Source organism: Chiroxiphia lanceolata, chromosome 1 (genome assembly GCF_009829145.1).
Source record: "Chiroxiphia lanceolata isolate bChiLan1 chromosome 1, bChiLan1.pri, whole genome shotgun sequence".
NCBI classification, from domain to species: domain Eukaryota; kingdom Metazoa; phylum Chordata; class Aves; order Passeriformes; family Pipridae; genus Chiroxiphia; species Chiroxiphia lanceolata.
The window spans coordinates 23,306,258-23,324,403 of record NC_045637.1 but is presented as its reverse complement, the minus strand read 5'-3'; the positions used below and the strand labels follow the sequence as shown (position 1 = coordinate 23,324,403).

General features: G+C 41.7%; 1 protein-coding gene across 1 annotated transcript in view; it reads left to right on the top strand.

Moving 5' to 3' along the window:
- The first annotated feature begins 11,478 nt into the window (after positions 1–11,478).
- Positions 11,479–18,146, top strand: part of LAPTM4B (lysosomal protein transmembrane 4 beta) — a 59,552-nt gene continuing 52,884 nt past the window's right edge. The window contains exon 1 of the mRNA XM_032699456.1: positions 11,479–11,641. Coding sequence (XP_032555347.1) covers positions 11,546–11,641 — 96 coding nt within the window. The 5' untranslated portion in view covers positions 11,479–11,545. The remainder of the gene's footprint in view (positions 11,642–18,146) is intronic.

Sequence of the window (18,146 nt, the reverse complement as noted above, 5' to 3'; positions counted from 1 at the left end):
TATAGACACACCTGTTTTACCAGGTAACCTAGTGATGAGTCCTCCTCTGTGCCCAGTGAGTTTGGAGCTGTATGTTGTGCATTAACTGAGGGGCTGTGAAATCTCTAGAAGATCTCTCAGACTAAGCATAAAAAACTGGGTTTGCATTTGAATGAGGTGGGATTTTGTTTCTAAGAAAAAAAAATGGAATCACTAAATAACATGAAGCTGGCCAGTTGTGTTTCCATATTGTCTGAGTGCAGAAAAATTGTGAACAGAAACAGACTACTGTAAAATTCTACATGACTGCTATCTGTCTCTCCATAAGTGGGAAAGTCTATGGCCTATGTAGAGTAGGGTTATTATTGGTGTTACATTAAGTATGAGACTCTCACAGTTGTCTTTAACAGGTGAGGGTCCACCTTCACGGTTACCATCTGTCACCATCATGCCTAGCTGATTATTTTTAAAACATTTAAAAATTTTAATCATAGTGGAAATTTTAAATATTTTCTTTCATTTTGCTGAACTTCTTTTCTGCAGTTTTCAGGGACAAAGGTTCAAATAACTGTCTGCTCTGAACTAATGTGATTATTTAATTTTAAAAAAAAAAGAGAAACCTGTCTTTTTAATAAACAAAAGTGATGTTACTCAGATTTGACCTGGGTATTGAACACTTTTGAACAGTAATACTAGTACTAAAAAGTATTTAAGTGCTTTTCTGGAGTGCGCTCAGCACTTGATAGAATTGAGCGGGCAAATCAATACTGTGCTATTTTATATTCATATGCTACAGAGATGCAGTTCAAAGTCACCCAAGTCACGCTGTTAACCGTGGAACTCCTTTGTGATGTTTTAGGAACGTTTCTTTTTCTGCGAGTCCTTAGTAGGCATGCAGAACAGCAGGTTTAGTGATTGTTTTTGTAATTATTAGAACACTTTAACTTGTACTGCCTTGAATATAAAAAATACTTTGTAGAGATGCATGATTGAAGGTTCCAAAGCCTGGTGACTGAGAGGGGCAGGTTTTACATACCCAAAGATTGCCATGTGTTTTGGATTTCTGCAATCACATCATACAAATACTAGACTGTGGTCAAACTTGGTCAGAAGCCATGTGTTTCACATCAGAAAATAACTTTTTGCCTGTTCACTTTGAGGCAGAACATGTGTTGTGCAGCAAAAGGTCAACATGTGGAAGCAGGATTACAAGTCCTTCACTTTGCCAGCCTGGTTGATTCTGTGATTCTGTGATCATGCTGGAACACATTTTCTTACGTGAAGATTTAATGTAGTGTTAATGTCTCTTGAGAGCACCACACAGTGGTGCACCACACGTCTTTCACAGTGTTTTACTTCTGCTTTGTGTTGTTGCTGCATGGAGGACATAATAGTTTGAGGCTTTAAACTCTTTAGACTTAGTCATTCCAAACATTTCTTGAGCAGTCCACCTCACAGGAGGTATTTTGACAAGTTTAACTGAGGGAAGAATTCCTGACTGCAAATTTTGTTCTTTTTTTTTAATTGTAAATCAGTGGCTCAGCCCCGCTCCAAATGAAGTGAGCTATCAGCAGGGTATTCTGTCAGGGCTTTAAGGATGTCTCCATCAGCATGGTAAAACTCTCAGTGAGGGGTGCTATCTTACAAATATGAAGCTATCCTGAGTGGCAGTTAAGTGGTTTAAAGGCAAATAGCAAAGGGGAAGGGGAAAAATACACAGATTTGCATTTTCAAAGTATGCTTGGGTTTGGAAATGTCATGTTGGTGATTTTTATGTTAAAAATTAAAAGGAAGTTGGATACTGAGAAGCTGAGCAAACAGTGATAGATACTTCACTACAGGAATGTGCAACAAGGAAGCTGCAGGATGCACAGTAATGGCATTGAACTGTTACACACCTACCAGCTGGCCCCAGTGAGTTTGACTTAATTTCAGAGCACTGTCAGAATCACTTTAAACATTGACTGAATGAGATGCTGAGTTAGAAGAAGATATAAGGTACTGCTCTCCAAAGTGACAAATTTGTGTCATTCTGGTCTGCAGAGATGGTGTTTCCAAATGCTAAGACTAAGCCACTTTTGTTCCAAAGGTTTGTAAATAGGTGTTTGACACTAAATGAGTTGCAACGGAGATGAGGAGTTAGAATTGTGTTATATTGCAATCATAGTTTCTCTGTGCCTTTACTAGTCCATTACTGAATACCAGTGTGAGCTGGGACATCTCTGCAACGTTGGCTCAGTCAGGATTTCCCAAAGTTGCTTCAGGCTATAATCAACCATGTTCAGATGTGCATGCCTATAAAATGCTTTACAGCAATATACATTGATAACCTATATGGGGACGCCCAGCAGAAAGCAGTGTGATTGTGAGACATGCTTTTGAAGTGATGCATATATTGCACTTGGGGATCAGTTGTCAAATAGCGCTATTTCAGTAGAATTATACTGGTATTTATTATGTGATTTGCTATACAAAGCAGAGGATGAAAAATTAGATATATGATTTAAATTATCAATGTTACTTCTGGCATGAGGGATCTTAGGAGGACATTTGGAGAAGACTGTGATGAAGAGAAGCTGAGCATATCGTTGGTTTCTACAATGAGAATATGATCTTTTCTCTTTAGAAGAGACAATATAAAATATGCAGTATTAGAAAGCTTCAGTCTCACCACCCTGCACATACACCTGGCACTGGTGGCTACATCCTAGCTACGTTTCCTAATACATACAGAAGATTTATAAACTGGAATGAACAATCCAATTAAACTTTCTGCACCATCAGCACTGTACAGAAGTGTTTCCCTTGCTCTTGAAGTAGCAAAAAACCAATATGTGCTGTATCTCTGCACTTCATGAAGGACACACCACAGACCTGTAATTACATATAGTGTATATAAAAGGTGTTATATTGCATGTACAGTACTTGCAGTTTGCCTCTGCGTGGGCTGCAGAAAAAGGCAGGTATTGGCTAACTGTGTTTGAATTGCTATTGTGTGCTGAGCAAATCAATCGTCAAGGGAATTCAGGACAGACAGCTGAAGGGGACAAACAGTTGACATTTTCACAGTATAAAGCCACCATCTCCTATGGCACATTCTGCAGGCTTGGCTAGCAGCAAGTGATCTCCATCAGGAACTCCATAATAAGTAGTAGACAGATAAATGAGCAGAGAATGTGACATTATGAGAAAGTTAAGTGCTTTTTTTAGCGTAGAAAAAAAATACATGTGAGACTGGAAGTTTCTGTAAAGTTCCATGGCAAGCCTCTGCCTGTGGTGGACACTGGTGAGAAGAACTGGATGGCATGCCCTGGAGTTTGCTAAGGAGTCCAGCAGACTTAGAAGAGAGCAGGAAAAGAGGGATAACTCCACAGATATTCAAAGCAATGAGTATGATACTATTCAGTTGCTTTAAAGGTGGTGACAGTTCAGTGCTCAGTTTTTTGGTGCATTTGGCTTAAAGTGCAGCTGGGAGAAAGTCTAAGCAGGCCCACAGGTAAAGTGTGAGTTACTGCTTGAAACCTGACTAGCATCTAAAAATACAAAACTGGGAAGTGTTTCTTGTGTAAGTTACGGACAATAATAAATTAGTTATGGAAGATGTGTTGTTTTAATTCTTATTTACTTAAAATAGTATGGGTTCTCTATAGAAGAGAAGAAGATGATTTATCACTGGACTGAGATTGTTGATAGAAGACAACAATGCCTAAAAGAAAATTCAGGGAGAAAAAACTCCGAGGCAAATTAGTTTTGAAGGTGAGATAAGGAAAGGGGTTTTAACTTGTGCCTAGGCATAAGATTACAAGACGTGCACATGCCCCCCGTGTCTCAGAGGTTACAATTTATAATACTGCCTGTCCAATCCGAGGTTTTCCCACTGTGATAAACAAAGTCTCGAGTTTCTATAAGTTTTTGAATAATAGTTTATTATATGGTAAAAGCAAGCAGCCAACTGGGTGACAGAAATGGGTGACAGAAATTTCCCAAATCTGCACACCCTTACTACAGGGTACATTTAGCATTTATCTTAGCTACTCCATACATATTAATTATATCATATACATATACATTCTACAGGTTTTTGCTAAGTATTTAATATATGGGTTTTCTTACAGCTAAAGCTAAAAGGGTTATCTCTACAACCAGTCATAATTCATGTATTCTTGGATGAACAGGCGCCTAAAGATTTAAAGTTCTACTATATTTCATTCTTAGGATAGTAAGGAGGGTTTAGGCCTCTTGACCTTGTGAGGGTCTGTTTTATTTCTTTATGGGGATGTAATTAAGTTTTACAATCCGTTTGTTTTATTTTGATGTAATCACCCATTTGTTTCACGAATTATTTATGTATCACACCACCCTGTGGCTTTTGCCCTGATCCACCCCCATCCCACCCCCTGGGAATTGGGGCTGGGGGTTTTTCGGGATGCCCTCTTCATCAACCATCATCTTCTTCAGAGCACAAAGGGTATACAGTCACCCATAGTTTGACTGTACACTGCAGTTTAGGCCAAGGTACAAGTGTTCTCTAAACAAAATAGAGACAAGAGACTAAACATTTTCTAAGTGAATTCAGGGGATGATTGATATGGGGAGCATGGAATGGGGTAATAGGGTTGGGGAATGTGTATAGTTACTATGCTAAGGGTAAGGGAATAAAATAAAGGCTGCTGCTTGTAAATCTACTTCTACTATATAACTACTTATAAAGCTTATAAAAATTAGGAAAATCAAAAAACTAGATGGACCTTAAGGCATCAACAAAATGATCATGACTTCTACTAGGTATAAGCAAAAAAATAATCCAAACAAATTTGTAAACAGAACATGCTTGATGATCAAAACTATCTACATTCTCCTTTACCAAAAGAAAAAACAGTAAACTTTTAAAAGAAGGGGAAAAAAACCATAATCACATAGTGAAAAAGGGAATAAAATCTGGCAACTTTCCCAGTGTTGAGCCATAATCAATTGAATCCATAAATTAAACATTAACTAATCTAACTAATGGAACTAAAAGGAAATAAATGTTATTTGATGTATATTAGCTTTTCTTAGAAGGTTTGCCTTTCCTATCAATCAAAGACCTGTGACCTCTCTGACCGCAAACTCAACAGAATACCAAAACCTGTTACTGAAATTTCCTTTGCTCAAGCAATCTGGCAAGCAGAGAGACTGCTGGCAACATAACAACCAATTTATCCAACAACCCTGTCTCATCCTCATATGCTGTAATTTATGTTCTATAATTGGCTACAGATTATGGATAAAATGTCCCAGTCAGTTTAATACTGTATCCAGCATAAGCATTCAGGCCAAAAGACAAAAAAAACTTCAAGCATGACCTTCCACTGGGTCAGCGTAGTAAAAGGTCAAGTGTAAATCTCAGGATGTTTTAATTTGTGTAGTGAAGAGGAAGGGGGGGTACAATCCCAATACTGTGGCCCTTGACTAAATAAATGCTGTTATGCCTGCAGTTTTAAAGGCTTTTACAAAACTGTCTAGATCCCTACATTAGTGAGAGAAACAGTAAACATACTTAAAGGACTGGAAGCAGTGTCGGTTGAGCAGAGAATTAATTTATCAAAAAGGCTTGGAGAAGAGTTTGTGTAGAGTAGAAATTACTAGGATATGAGGTGCTAAAGGGCTCATTAGTGTGATGGAGGAAGAGCTGATGAGTTTTACTCGGATACAGGACACCTGCACTTATCAGTTTGATTGATAAGAGTTTCAATCAGTGGTGGTGTCTCCACTTCTTAGTATCTTCAGGCGTGCTGAGCATGATGAGCCAGCAGGGTGCAGGAAGCCAGAGTTCTTCCATCCCCCTTGGTGTAAGTTGGGGTACAAGGTTTAGCTGGGAGAACTAAAGCGATTACAAAAATTCGCAGAGTTCTCAAGGCAAAAGGAGAGAAAATTGATGTTTTTTATTGCTGGGGTACTGGCACAGCAAGGCTCTACCTACAGTGTTACATATGTTCTGCAAGGCAAAACCTGAGCCTCTGGCAACCCTGTGCCAAAGTGCCTAAGAAAGAACAGCATGGGCAAGGGAGAGGAGAAAGGCAGTGTACACAGAAGACCCAGATACTTTTGGAAGCAGGCATTCTGTGCTGCAGAAGATATGCCTCTGAGGAGACTGCAGCCTGTGGAAAGCACACTAGCTCTCAAGATGGGCTTCCAGTACATATTATCAAACTGCAAATCTACTGCCAAGCAAATAATTAGATAATTGCCTAACCTATTTTTGAGGTTTCTAATTAATGTAGCACAGATCATTTCTTCTCACCCAAAATGTTAAAATTAATCTGTGAGGCTGGCATGAAGGAGAAAAAAGAGCTGGATCTCAGTGTACTGCAGAACTCACCAGGTTTCTTGAGTCCTATAACTTCACAGCAAAATTGAGAGGCTTTCAAGTCAGAAAAGGGGAAAGGAAGGATGCACTAAAGCAAGGTTTTCCTTGGAGAACATTTAAGCTCTTGGCAGGGCAACATATCATAATATTTTAATGATAGGGTTTTTATAACCTGCACCTTAAAACAGAATTAAGAAGCTGTGGCCCAAGGAAGCTAGAGTTGCAAACACACTTTACCATCAGGAAAGAAAATGTGTAAGTATATCAGTTTTCTAAGATATTAGAATCACTATCTTCTATGAGGCAAATTGTGACAAAATATCCCAGTAGTGAGCTAAAAGGTCCAGGCATTTCTCTCAACAATTTTTAGAAGTAAAAAAATAAAGATGAAACAAAACCACCAACAACCAACTAACTGTTTGTTGTCCATTGTTTGGTATTGAATCATGAGAATTTGACTAGCTCTGTGCAAGCAGTTGCACACCAAACTCTGTCATTGTGATGGCTTTCTTACAGGCTTCTAAAACCTATTCTGAGTTGTAACATGCTGGAGAGAAAATACTATTCTCACTCTGATCTTTTTTACACAAACCAGTAGAATGAATGGCCTCTTGAACCCAAACTGAATTGTGCCAGCAGTCCTATTTGATTGTATGTTGGCCAGTCTTTGTGGCAGAGAGATAGTGTCAGACTTTTATTTGGAGGCTTATGTTTTTTAGAAAGCACAGGTGTTTTTTAAACTTAGTCGTATTAAAGATTTCATACCTGAATCATTTGCAGCCATCATGAAACACAAGCTCTGGAGCAAGCTGAACAAAAGCTTAGACTCTTAAAATGACTCCTTACTATAATCACAATCAGTTTCCCAGTGCTGTCACCTCCCTGTGCCCAATGACAATACCCAGACCTTGTTTTCTGGACAATGTTTAACTCTTTTCTTATCTTGTCTTATCCTGGCCAAATACAAAACGAGTAACAATGTCTCTGCTCCCTCTGGAGCATGTGGCTAATCCCACAAGATGGAATTCCCTTGAGCTGCCCTTTTGTTTATGTGCTGTAGGCAATGCTGGGCAACAGTGTAATTGAATTATTCAAGGCCAGCTGAACTATGCTGCACCATTTCTGTGGACTGTGAGTACAGACAGAAGGTGGGAACAAGAGGCAATTTCTAAGCCAACTGTTCTCTTCCAGCAATCTTGTTCAGATAAGTATTAAAAAAGTTGGGAAGAACCAGTAACCAATTTTAGTGAGCACTAGAAAGCACAAGAAACTGCCAAATGGATCAGAGCATCCTCTGGCAGGAGGAAGAAGTTGTCCCTGGAGTGAGAAGGTTACGGGGAACACATGGGGGAGTACAGAGCAGAAACAGGACATATGCTGGACATATACAGAATATATTGGACTTTTTTTAACAGCTCGAAGCACAGAGAATGAAAAAAATGAAGAATGGCAATGAAGAAAAGTTGGGTTGGGTCCCTCCCCAGTTAGCTAGTGTAGCTCTCAGTGCGTGCTATGGGGAACCAGTGGCTGTCTGAAATGAGTTTAGTGATCACAGCTCTGCTGTGGTAAGGAGGGGCAGGTGGGAGCCATGAGTCTGCATTTCTCTTCTGGACGTATCCTACAGCCTTCACGCTGATCAGTGGCTAAGCAAGAGTGTGTGCAGTGTTTAATTTCAGTGTTGAACATTCCCTTGGAAAAATTTCTTACCATATAGTGGATTCCACTGGAAAGATTATCTACTTTTAGCACAACTAAAACAAGTGCTTGTAAGTAGGCTGTTGATTCACTTGATTTTATATCATTTTTCCAAGCAAGGCAATGATACTGGTCCTGTTCAAGTTTTGATGTATAAAGTTGACAATCTGGAGTGTCTCTTGTACCTCTAGGAACCTTGACAAAACATCCAGTTCAGAAGTCTCCATTGCATCTTAAATGATCTTTCACCATCTGGGTATGCTGGACTCACAGTGAGAAGTGTTTGTCGTTTCTTGTTTTATAAGGCAAAGTGAATGGCATGGTGGCTTTACCTATGGAGACTGTGGTTATGGGTCAGTAAGCGTGGCAATACTCAGCCTCTGAAGCCTCCCCACAACCAAAACCTCACCAAATAAACCAAGTGCAGTTGGTTATAAATCAAGACTGTGATGTGAAGCCTAATGTTTCCTGATTTTTCTCATCAGGCTTTTTGAATGGAAATTAATAATTATACAGGAAACTGCTCTGAAGTGATTAGTGTTCATCTGCTCATTCTTCCTTCCTTTTTCTTCTGAGAATATGGAGATCAAAGCCACTGATGGGAAACCATAAGCAAAAGCAGACACGAAGTTCATTTCTCCTTACAGAGATGAGCATTGTGCTGCGAGATGTTACAACCAGTGACTGTCTCCAGGGCCTGGAGTTTCTCCTGCCTGTCTGCTAAAGCCCAGATTGTTGTGCCCATCCCAGTCTGAGGGATGGAGCTGCTGTTTCCCTTTTGCAGGCACAGGACCTCAACAGGAACAGTTGCACAGATGGCCAGAGACAAGGTGCTGCCTTCATCCGAGCCTCCTACATGTAGGACTCGCAGAAGACCCAAGTACAGGCCAGCTGGTCCAGCTTGGTGCTTACAAGAGAAAAACCCACCTCCCCAGCAGCCAGTCCTGGGCATCAGGCTGTGACCCATGGTCCACTCCAGCTGCTGGCACTGAGCCCCTCATTCACCTGACTCCCCCCAGGAGCTGGCACTTGCTCCTTACGGGCCCCTCACATGCTGTGTGGAGAGTGGAGACTACACAGAGAGACACTTAAAGTTTCCATAAGAAGACAGGGTGAGCAAGCAGAGGGCTCTGTCAGACTTTACACATGACTGAACTCCGTTATATGTCTTTCTGTCTGATCTTTCTCCTTCCTTTCTCCTCCTTTCTCTAATCATTCCTTTCAAAGTTTTGTCTACTTGTCTGACCCTTATCAGTTACAAACTCCAGGTGACCCCATCCAAAGTTTCTTATGGAGCTCTTCAATGGCCCATCAATCAGTAACCTGAGACTTTTGGGGTTTGGCATTGTCTCCCTTGTCCCTTGTCCACCAGGTTTGCAACTGTGGGTCCTTGTTTATCACATCCCTCTTTATTTATTGCCCCCTTTGTTTTGAAAAGGTCAGGTCCTCAGTCAGATAACTTTCACAAAGCAGATGCTCTTACCTTCCATGCACACTTAAAGGCATACAAGGGTTTAGTCTCTAACTTGCCTACTTTCTGGTATTAAAGGCCAAGGTCTCTGGTAACAGTCATTGTTTAGGATTTTCCTTTGGTCCCTCTGTTTTGTCAATATAAATGATTCATTTTACTACAATTTTAGTTTCATTTTTGAATATGAATCTTGCAAATACAATATTTGGCTTATACATATAATCCAGTCAAAATTATAAATTCAATGTCAAGCAGCTTTTCTCTTCATGCAAAATAAATCCCTGCCAAACTCCTGAAAGTTTTCTAAGGACAAACTAAGAACAGAGGCTGTGTAAAGTTCCTACTTAAAACATTTTTAATTTAATTTACTATAGTGGCTTTACAAGTAGGGATAAGGCATAGTTAGAAACATTCCTCCTTGCCAAGTTAGCTTTTATCTTGAAGTTCCTGTTCTGTGCAGATGTATGTATGATATAATGAAAAGCCCCAAAGCAACCATATAGAGAAGCATTGGAGTACTTTTCAATGTTATATTTTGATGATAAATTGTGGGATTTGGTAGAAAGCCAAGTTGGATGGCAGTAAATAAATTATGCTGAGGGTCAGGGTAGACATACAGACCTCCTGGTAGGATATTCTTTGTTATTTCCTCCAGAGGATGATACAAGTCTCAAATAACAAAACATGAAAAAGTCAGCTGCTTGGTGTGAGAAATAAAAACCCAGTCGGGCAATTTCCAATCAGAATTTATTATATGATAAAAGCAAATTCAGTGCTGGGTGATCAGGGAAGGGGTTCAACAACTCCCAACACCTGTCACATCCAAAGAAAACAGTTGTTCTACATTTATTTCCAGCTACTTCATGAATATTCATTATACATAAGCATAAACATTACACATTGTTAAGTCAGACATTTAACAGATGTTTTCTTAACAAGAATGTTATCTATAAGCATCCATAATATTGTTAGGTCAGACATTCAACAGATATTTTCTTAACAAGAATGTTATCTATAAGCATCCGTAATGTATTGCCAAATCAGACATTCAGCAGATGTTTGCTTGTTATCTATACAAAGTTATAAATTTTAAGAAAGGTGCTATTATCTAGCTAACTAAACAAAATTCTCTCACTATAAATCCTACACAAGGTAAAAGGGAGGTAACTTGTTTTATCTCTTTATAGGGGCCCAATTAAGTTTTATGATTTGTTTTTCTTTTCTCTCTCCAGGTCATATTGACCTTACACTGTTTTCTCTTAATTAGCCCGAATCATTTTCTCGGTTTATCACATTGGTAGGAAGTTTAGCTCAAACCTGCATCAGTCCTCAAATACACAGCAGTGGGTCCTTCCAGTGCTGCTTTCCCCACGCCCCGTCAGGGCATTAACTAGAGGTAGCAGCAACGAGGTTGATGTTACCTCGTGTGTCAGTTAAACGAGGCAATTCCAGCCTCCTTAATAGCAACTTTGGGAGTGGATTAGGAGTGCACTGTGAAGAAACTGAATGTTCATTGCTCCCAAATTTGGGGAAAATTCAAAGCATTCCATGATCTCCTCCGATATGGCCTTTCTTTAAAGTGAAATGGAGTTTATTTCTGCAGCTGTGCCAGTCAAGAATTGCGAGACGAGCTAAAGGACCGAGACGAGCCTTTGCCAAGGAAGTGGCGACCCGAGTTCGCCCTCACCGGGCTCATTCCAAAGGAGGTGCGCCCGGGAGGGGAGAGGAGCGGCGGGAGGGCCCCCAGGAGGGTGGCACCTGCCCAACACCCGGCGCAGGCCGCGGCCAGGCTGCCAGCTCGCGGAATTCCCTGGACTTCGTATTCTGAAAGCCCCCCGTGCTTCGGATTCTCCAGCGGGAAGACGGAGATTTTCCAGCGGGGGCCTGGTCCAGGTCGCCACCAGGTCTCTGGAGCCTCCGCCGCGGCCCTGCCTGGGCCGTGCCCGTTCTGGTCCCGCCCGCCGGGAGGGGCGGCCCCGGCCCGGCCCCGCCTCCGCGGAGCGGAGCGGCCAGAGGCGCGGAGCGGCGCGGAGCCCCAAGGAGCTGCGGAGATGCTGAGCTCGCCCTGGGCGCGCTTCTACTCCAACAGCTGCTGCCTCTGCTGCCATGTCCGCACCGGCACCATCATCCTCGGCGTCTGGTACCTGGTAAGCGCCCCCGGCTCTCCCCGTCCCGCAGGGGTGGCCCCCGCTCCGGGCGCTCGGCACCGGCTGCAGGGGCGGTCTGAGCGGGTACTCCGTGAAGGGCGATGCCCATCGCAGCAGCTCAGGCTGCCCCCGGCAGCCCAGGCGGTTTTTGGAGGGAGTCATGTTGTTACAGCAGCTAAGTGCGCAGGCAGCTCCGGCGCTTCCCGCCGCTGAGCCCCGGCTCGTCCTCCCGCGGGGCACAGCCTGGGATCTCGGCTCCGCCTAAACTGGGACATGAAGCATGTGCGTGTTTAAGGGTCAGCGGAGCGGGGGCAGGAGATACAGTGCACGGGCAGGCTCGACTGGATCTCAAGCAAAAAGCTGTTTAGGGGATGAAAATGTGGTGACTGAAGACCTCTGGAGGGAGGGGTGCCCCCCAGACTTCGGGGCGGTGTGTCTCATGCCGGGGCTGACTGCAGCACACAGGCCCCGCCGATGCGTGAGCTCCAGCAGGGCTGCACGGACCGCACCTCACAGAAAATCCTGGTTTTTCATCTCTGGTCGCCGCTTCGTGAGGCGGTCAGGTGTTCTCGTCAGTGCTGTCCCTTGTTTGGCGGATAATCATTTATCAGTGGTGTTTTTGGTCTGCCTAGCAGAGACCTGAAACCTTCCAGGCAGCTGTTTTCAGGTACTAGAAGGACATCTTTCCTCTGCCAGGGTTATAGGACATGAGTGAGGAATTGCCCCTGGAGGCTCCAGGGTTACCATCAGTAACCAGAGGCTGTTTGACACCCCGTTACTCAGTTGGGGAAAAGACTCAGTGAGTTGGAGGCAAATTAAGCCCTCAATTCCTCCTCCCCCGTGTTTGACAGTTGTTTCTCCATCCCTTGGGTAGCAGTGCAGGAAAAGCAGCTTTCCCAGAGCTGGCCCTGCCATAGTTACAGGATTTGCAGAATAAAAAGAGCTGGCTCGTCGCTGTAGATAACATAGATACACTTCTCAGCCTGCTCAGTCTCTTGGTGTGAGGAACTGGTCTCCGTCAGATGGCAAGGCTGTGCAGAGCTGTGTGCCAAGCATCATTTTTCAAATGATTGCAGGCGGAAGCAGATTAGACCCAGGCTTATTTGCTCACTACAGAAATTCCCTGCAGAAGCAAATGAAAAACGCAGGGCTGGCCTCCCTTGTAGGACAGTTCATTACATAAATTCAACCAGTGTAATAAAAAAGCTGGGTTGACATTTATGTCCTAGAAATCATATAAAATGGTCTGTGTCCTGTAAAATACATATTTCACCACTGAGAAAATGATGCATTAGTTGAATATTCCTTGTTCCTGGTTTAATAAAATATAATTAATTGCAATGTCCACAGCCTGTAGTATCTGCAATACTGACAGTATTATAAAAGATGCCTCTCTTTGAGTGGCTGCAGTGAAGTTTCAGTAAGTTTTAGTATGACCTGAAAGCTTCTAAACATTTCTTTGAAGTGGCTTGTTATTTCTATCTGCCTTCAGCTGAATGAAGCCTTTTCATGTTGGCTCCACAAAGACAGGGATACAGGTATTTTAGCTGTTCAGACCTAAAGATATTTGAGGAAGAGGGAAGTGCATCACCTAGGCTCTGATACAAAGAAAAACCTGACAGCCATTTAGACTCTGTTACCTAGTGTGTTATTAACATTTAAATACTAGTGCACCAACTTCACATAGATTTTGCAGTAAAATATTGTTTTTAAATTTTCTTTTCTAATGGGTAGCATTTCCTGATTTACGCATCTTCCTGCTTTGCGTCTTTTGCTTTCACAGATTTTTCTGGGCAGATTTCTGAATTACTTCAAAACGATAATGTGTCAAGGTGCACATTTCTGCGCTTTCTCCCCTACTGCAAATATTTATATTTCTAAATGTAACCATTAAGAATAGAGATTTAGATGCATGTTTATAATAAATACTAAACCTTTTGATAGTTTACAAAGTTAGGAAACAATAAGGAAGGGGTAGCTCCTTGAATAAATGGACCCGATTGAAAGGTCTGGTTGATAAAGTCATACTCAAAAAAATTGTTTTGTCTCAGAAGAACAATTATGATTTGGCACTATGTGCTATTGAGGGTTTACACAAAAATAGATGTCCTGGTGGCATTTTTTTCTCTGCATGCATTTGGGATGGTTACATTACTCCAGACCACACATGAGCTATGAGCGTTACCTCAACTTAAGTTCAAACAAAAATACTTCCGATTTTTTGCCACATCAGCCTGTATTCTGTATATGGTTTGCCATTATGCTTTACAGAAAATTGCTTTAGGAAAAAACATTCCCCTAGAGATGGAATAATTTTCTTGTTGCTTTTCCAAATCTCACTACTGTGAAGTGTAAGTTTCATTAATTCTATGACCATGAATGCAATGACTCAGTAGTAGAGGCATCTGAAAGAGGACAAAACAGTAGCTTAAAAGTTTTGGCAGGCTTTTAAAATAGCATTTTCACATATTGAGCTGGTTTTGTGTTAGAATAATTTCAGAAGGCAGAATGTCATACCTGAAAAATGTGGAAAAAATAGTGAATTTCTCTAAGATGATACTTTAGGTCTTTAGTTTTGATGTTTTAATTGAATGCTTGGGATCCTACAAATAGTGGAGAGAGTGGGAGCTGAGTGCAGGTGGAGTCATCAGTGCTGCTGTTGAGAGCTCTTTCCACGTAGGTAGGAACACTGCTTTTCCAACAGAGGCAGAGCAACCATGGACGCTTACAGTGGTCTCATAAAGTATCAATAGCTGGGAAATAAATATTTAACTTTGTTCTATTTAGAACTTAATGGATCTCAGAATGCTAATGTTTCTATAGCTATTGTGTTTCAGTAGTGTCTTCCTGGTAGCGCCGTCGGTACTGCATCTAGAGCAATGTAACACAGCATTGCATGGTATTGCAGTATAGCAAACAATGCAGTATACATGCTGCCACAGAGCACTGAGATACTTCAGTGTAAAAAGTAACTTGTAAAGTTTGGAGCAGCCAGGGAAAATTTCCTAAAAAGAATATCTAATCAGGTTGCAGAAAAAAACTGCACTTCAGGAACTAGTGTGCTGCCTTGGGGAGAAAAGCTTAACAGGGGGTGCTGCAATGCTAAATACAAACGTTATGATGAAGATTTAAATGGCAGTAATATGACTGGCTGGGGGCTGATATTTATTTCAAACCTGAGGACCAGTTTGGTTCAGCTAGTTATTAATCTTTGGGTTTTTATCCCACTGTAATGGACTTTACACTTCTCTGTATCGTAACATAAAACCAGAGGTCACAATAATAACACAGAAATGTTTTGGGGTACAGAAGTCTTAAAACTGTCATATTTAAAAAAAAAAAAGGAAATGAGAAAGTCGCTTCCAACAGCTTACTTTTGTCCCAGACAGCTGTATCACCGTGCTGATCAGGGCAGTGACGGTGCTGAAATGAGTTCTGATCTCCCCTGGAATCCAGGGGAAATCTGGCATTTCAGTCTGTTCCAAGTGGCCCAGTAAGTGCTGGTGACTCAGAGTAACACCCCATTCGGTGACAGCATTTATAAACACTGCATGTCTTCTTCCTGAGGAAATGGATTTCACTTCCCTTATCTAAAACACAAAGAAGGAGCAACGTCAGATGTGCCGACAGAGTCATGGAAGGATTTCCCACTCTCCTGGCAGTGGGGTTTCTGCAAACCCCAAGGATCCACCAACATCATCTGGGATAACAGGAATTATTTCTGATTGACTTGGGTGGGGAGAGGATGAAATTGTAAGGTATCAGTCCAAGAAAATAAACATTAAAAGAAGGAGCTTTCATTTTTGAGCTCAGTGTGCCCAGTGCCTCCTGCTACTTGCCTCCCTGCAGCAGTGCCCTGGACACAGGCTGCTCCTCCCGGTGGTCCCACAGTCCCCGCGGGAACCCCAGGTGCCATTGCCATGCCTGGGGAGCTGAGCCCTCCCTCTGCACTCCCTGAGGCCCTGACAGTGAGAGGCTAAAAATAAAAGCTGGCAGAAGCCTGAGAACCTTTTATAACCACAAGTTATCGAGTTGTGTGTCTCTCACTGAAGGATGTGCACTAAGAACATAAATAGAGTGAGCTGAAGTTTTTAGCCAGGATGGCTTCAGTATTTGAGCTGCTACTTCTGGAAAGCTCAGCATGAATTGCTGGTTGTGACATTTCAGTTCTGTATTTTTCTGAATATACAGTTGAAAGCGTGTGTAATTTCTGTCTGTATCCCAGTCATTTTTTAATAAAAGGATTGAATTCTAATGGATGAAAAAATGTACTGGTAGTGGCTTCCTTATGCTGTAAAGCAAAAGAAGAGCACAGCTTGCTATGGTCTCATTGATCTACAGGTTGAACATCCTGCCAAGATCAGTAGTGTGCACTTGATCTGATGTCAAAAGGAGAATGAAGGTATATATTTTGTGACTGGGCCACATTTATTTCCTGGCCCTTTTAAAGCCCCATGAAAACAGCATGTATGGCAGCATGCTTAAATACCAGTTAGAAGATTTCAGTAATCTTGGCTTACTTGGCAGGGGGTAGAGATCAGCAGTGGCTGCTCATGTAAACAAAATATACCTACACTGGGATCCTTGCAAGCTGCTTTGTCTGCACTCCTGCAATCTTTATACTGTAGGAGACTACTCACTCAGCAAGGAGTTTTAAGTAAGAGTCCCTTGAACAGAATGTAAAGGCCCTTCCAGGCGAAATAAAGGAATTCTACGAAAAGATGAAGTTCTTAATTATTTTCAAACCTATGAGAATCAGGGGATTGTAAGAACTGAAAAAAAGAACTGAAGTTGTGAAAAGGGCAAAATTGCACCATTAGAAAGCCTGGTGTGTTATCCCAGTGCCAGATTGTGGGAATTTTCATGAATACAAGTATGAGGCCTTGTGTTTTACTTAGAAAATTAGCTTGCTTTGTTTTTATATGGAAGGAAATGGGCTAAAAATAAAGGATTTCCAGCTTTATCTCTGTATGAAGGGTCACAGTAGCCAGCTCACTGAAGGCTCAGTTCCTTCATGTCAGCCAGGGATGTCACTTCACTTGTCCCAGTGTGATATAGCTGGAGTGTTGGGTCAGATTATCCTGCAGGCAGCGCTGCCTTTACTGCTTCCAGGAACAGTCCAGTACTGGTGACACTGGGAAAGAAGCCTAGCAGAATAGGGCCTGTTGTGGGTTCACCAGGTAATTGCCCCTCCATGGCCCAGTCCCGGGCTGTATATTCAGAGGGAAGAGCTGGATGGTGCCAATGACATGGCTAATTCTCAACCTTTGGTAGGAGATGTAGTATCAGCGGCATGTGAGATTTCTCCACTGGCAGGTGAAGGGGTCATGATATAATCTGAAATGACATGAGATTCCCAATTCTTCTAGTAGAAATGACTTGAGTGACTAAATATTTGTGCCCCAAGTACCATGTCTATAAAATGATCATTAGTTTTTCTGTTGTCTGTACTTCCCTTCAGAGGATGAAAGCTGAAATAATGAAAAAAAATAATAACATTCCCAAGTTACTCATTAGAGTCTTCCTGTGCACATGCTGCTCTTGAGGAGAGTGGGAACTTGGAATTCATTATGAATAAAGAAAAAATATGAATGTTACTTTCAAAAGCTTCCCTGATGATTGATGTATATGTTGAATATCCAACTGAGACTGGAGGCAGAGGAGATTCAGGGTATATGCTCTTGGACTGGATTGCATCCATTTCATTTTCTTCAAGACCAGTGGGAAATAAATGACTGATTCTGCACACAAATATCTGTCAGGCCTTGTATGGTATTTTCTTAAGAAACAGAAACCACATGTATGCATTTAAGGTGTGTTAGAGCAAAGAATAAAGACAAATACTGCTCATTAGCATGAAGAAAATGATCTTATCTGAAAGACCTTCTCAATAACCACGTTCTAATTGTAACTTTTCTAGAGAGGCAGTGTTAAATAATATAACAGTTAAAAGCTTCAGGAATGGCATCCTTGAAGAACTCCTCCCTGCTATGCACAAGCCCGCCGTGGTTTCTGCGGTGCTGGACCTTTCTCCAAATCATGCTTCAGGCCCTCTTCAGATGAATTGCAATAAAAGAACATATGGGAGGAATTTAAATTGCACAATCAATAAGATAGCTTGAGAACACCCTAATCACTTGTCTCTGAGTGACAGAACCCATCCATGAACAGGCCAGAAAGATTATCTGAAAAAAGGATGGATTAATTGGTACATTATATCCCAAGTTACCTGTGTTTTCTGTTCTGAGTGAAAATAGCCAGGTTTATGTGTTTGCTGTGTTACAGAGAGGAGTAGAAGCAGCATTTTATTAGTCCTCCCCAGACTGTGTCATACATCAGTATGTTTATTAGTGGTTTTGTGGTAAAAACTTTTTAAGTCATTGGAGGGGTAAAATTTCTTGGAAGCGTCTTTTGAGCAGTCCATGCATTTCCTGAACGTTAGTCTGTAACACAACACAAGGATTTATGAAAACGTCTTTAAGCTCTAATCCCCTAACGCAGGCAG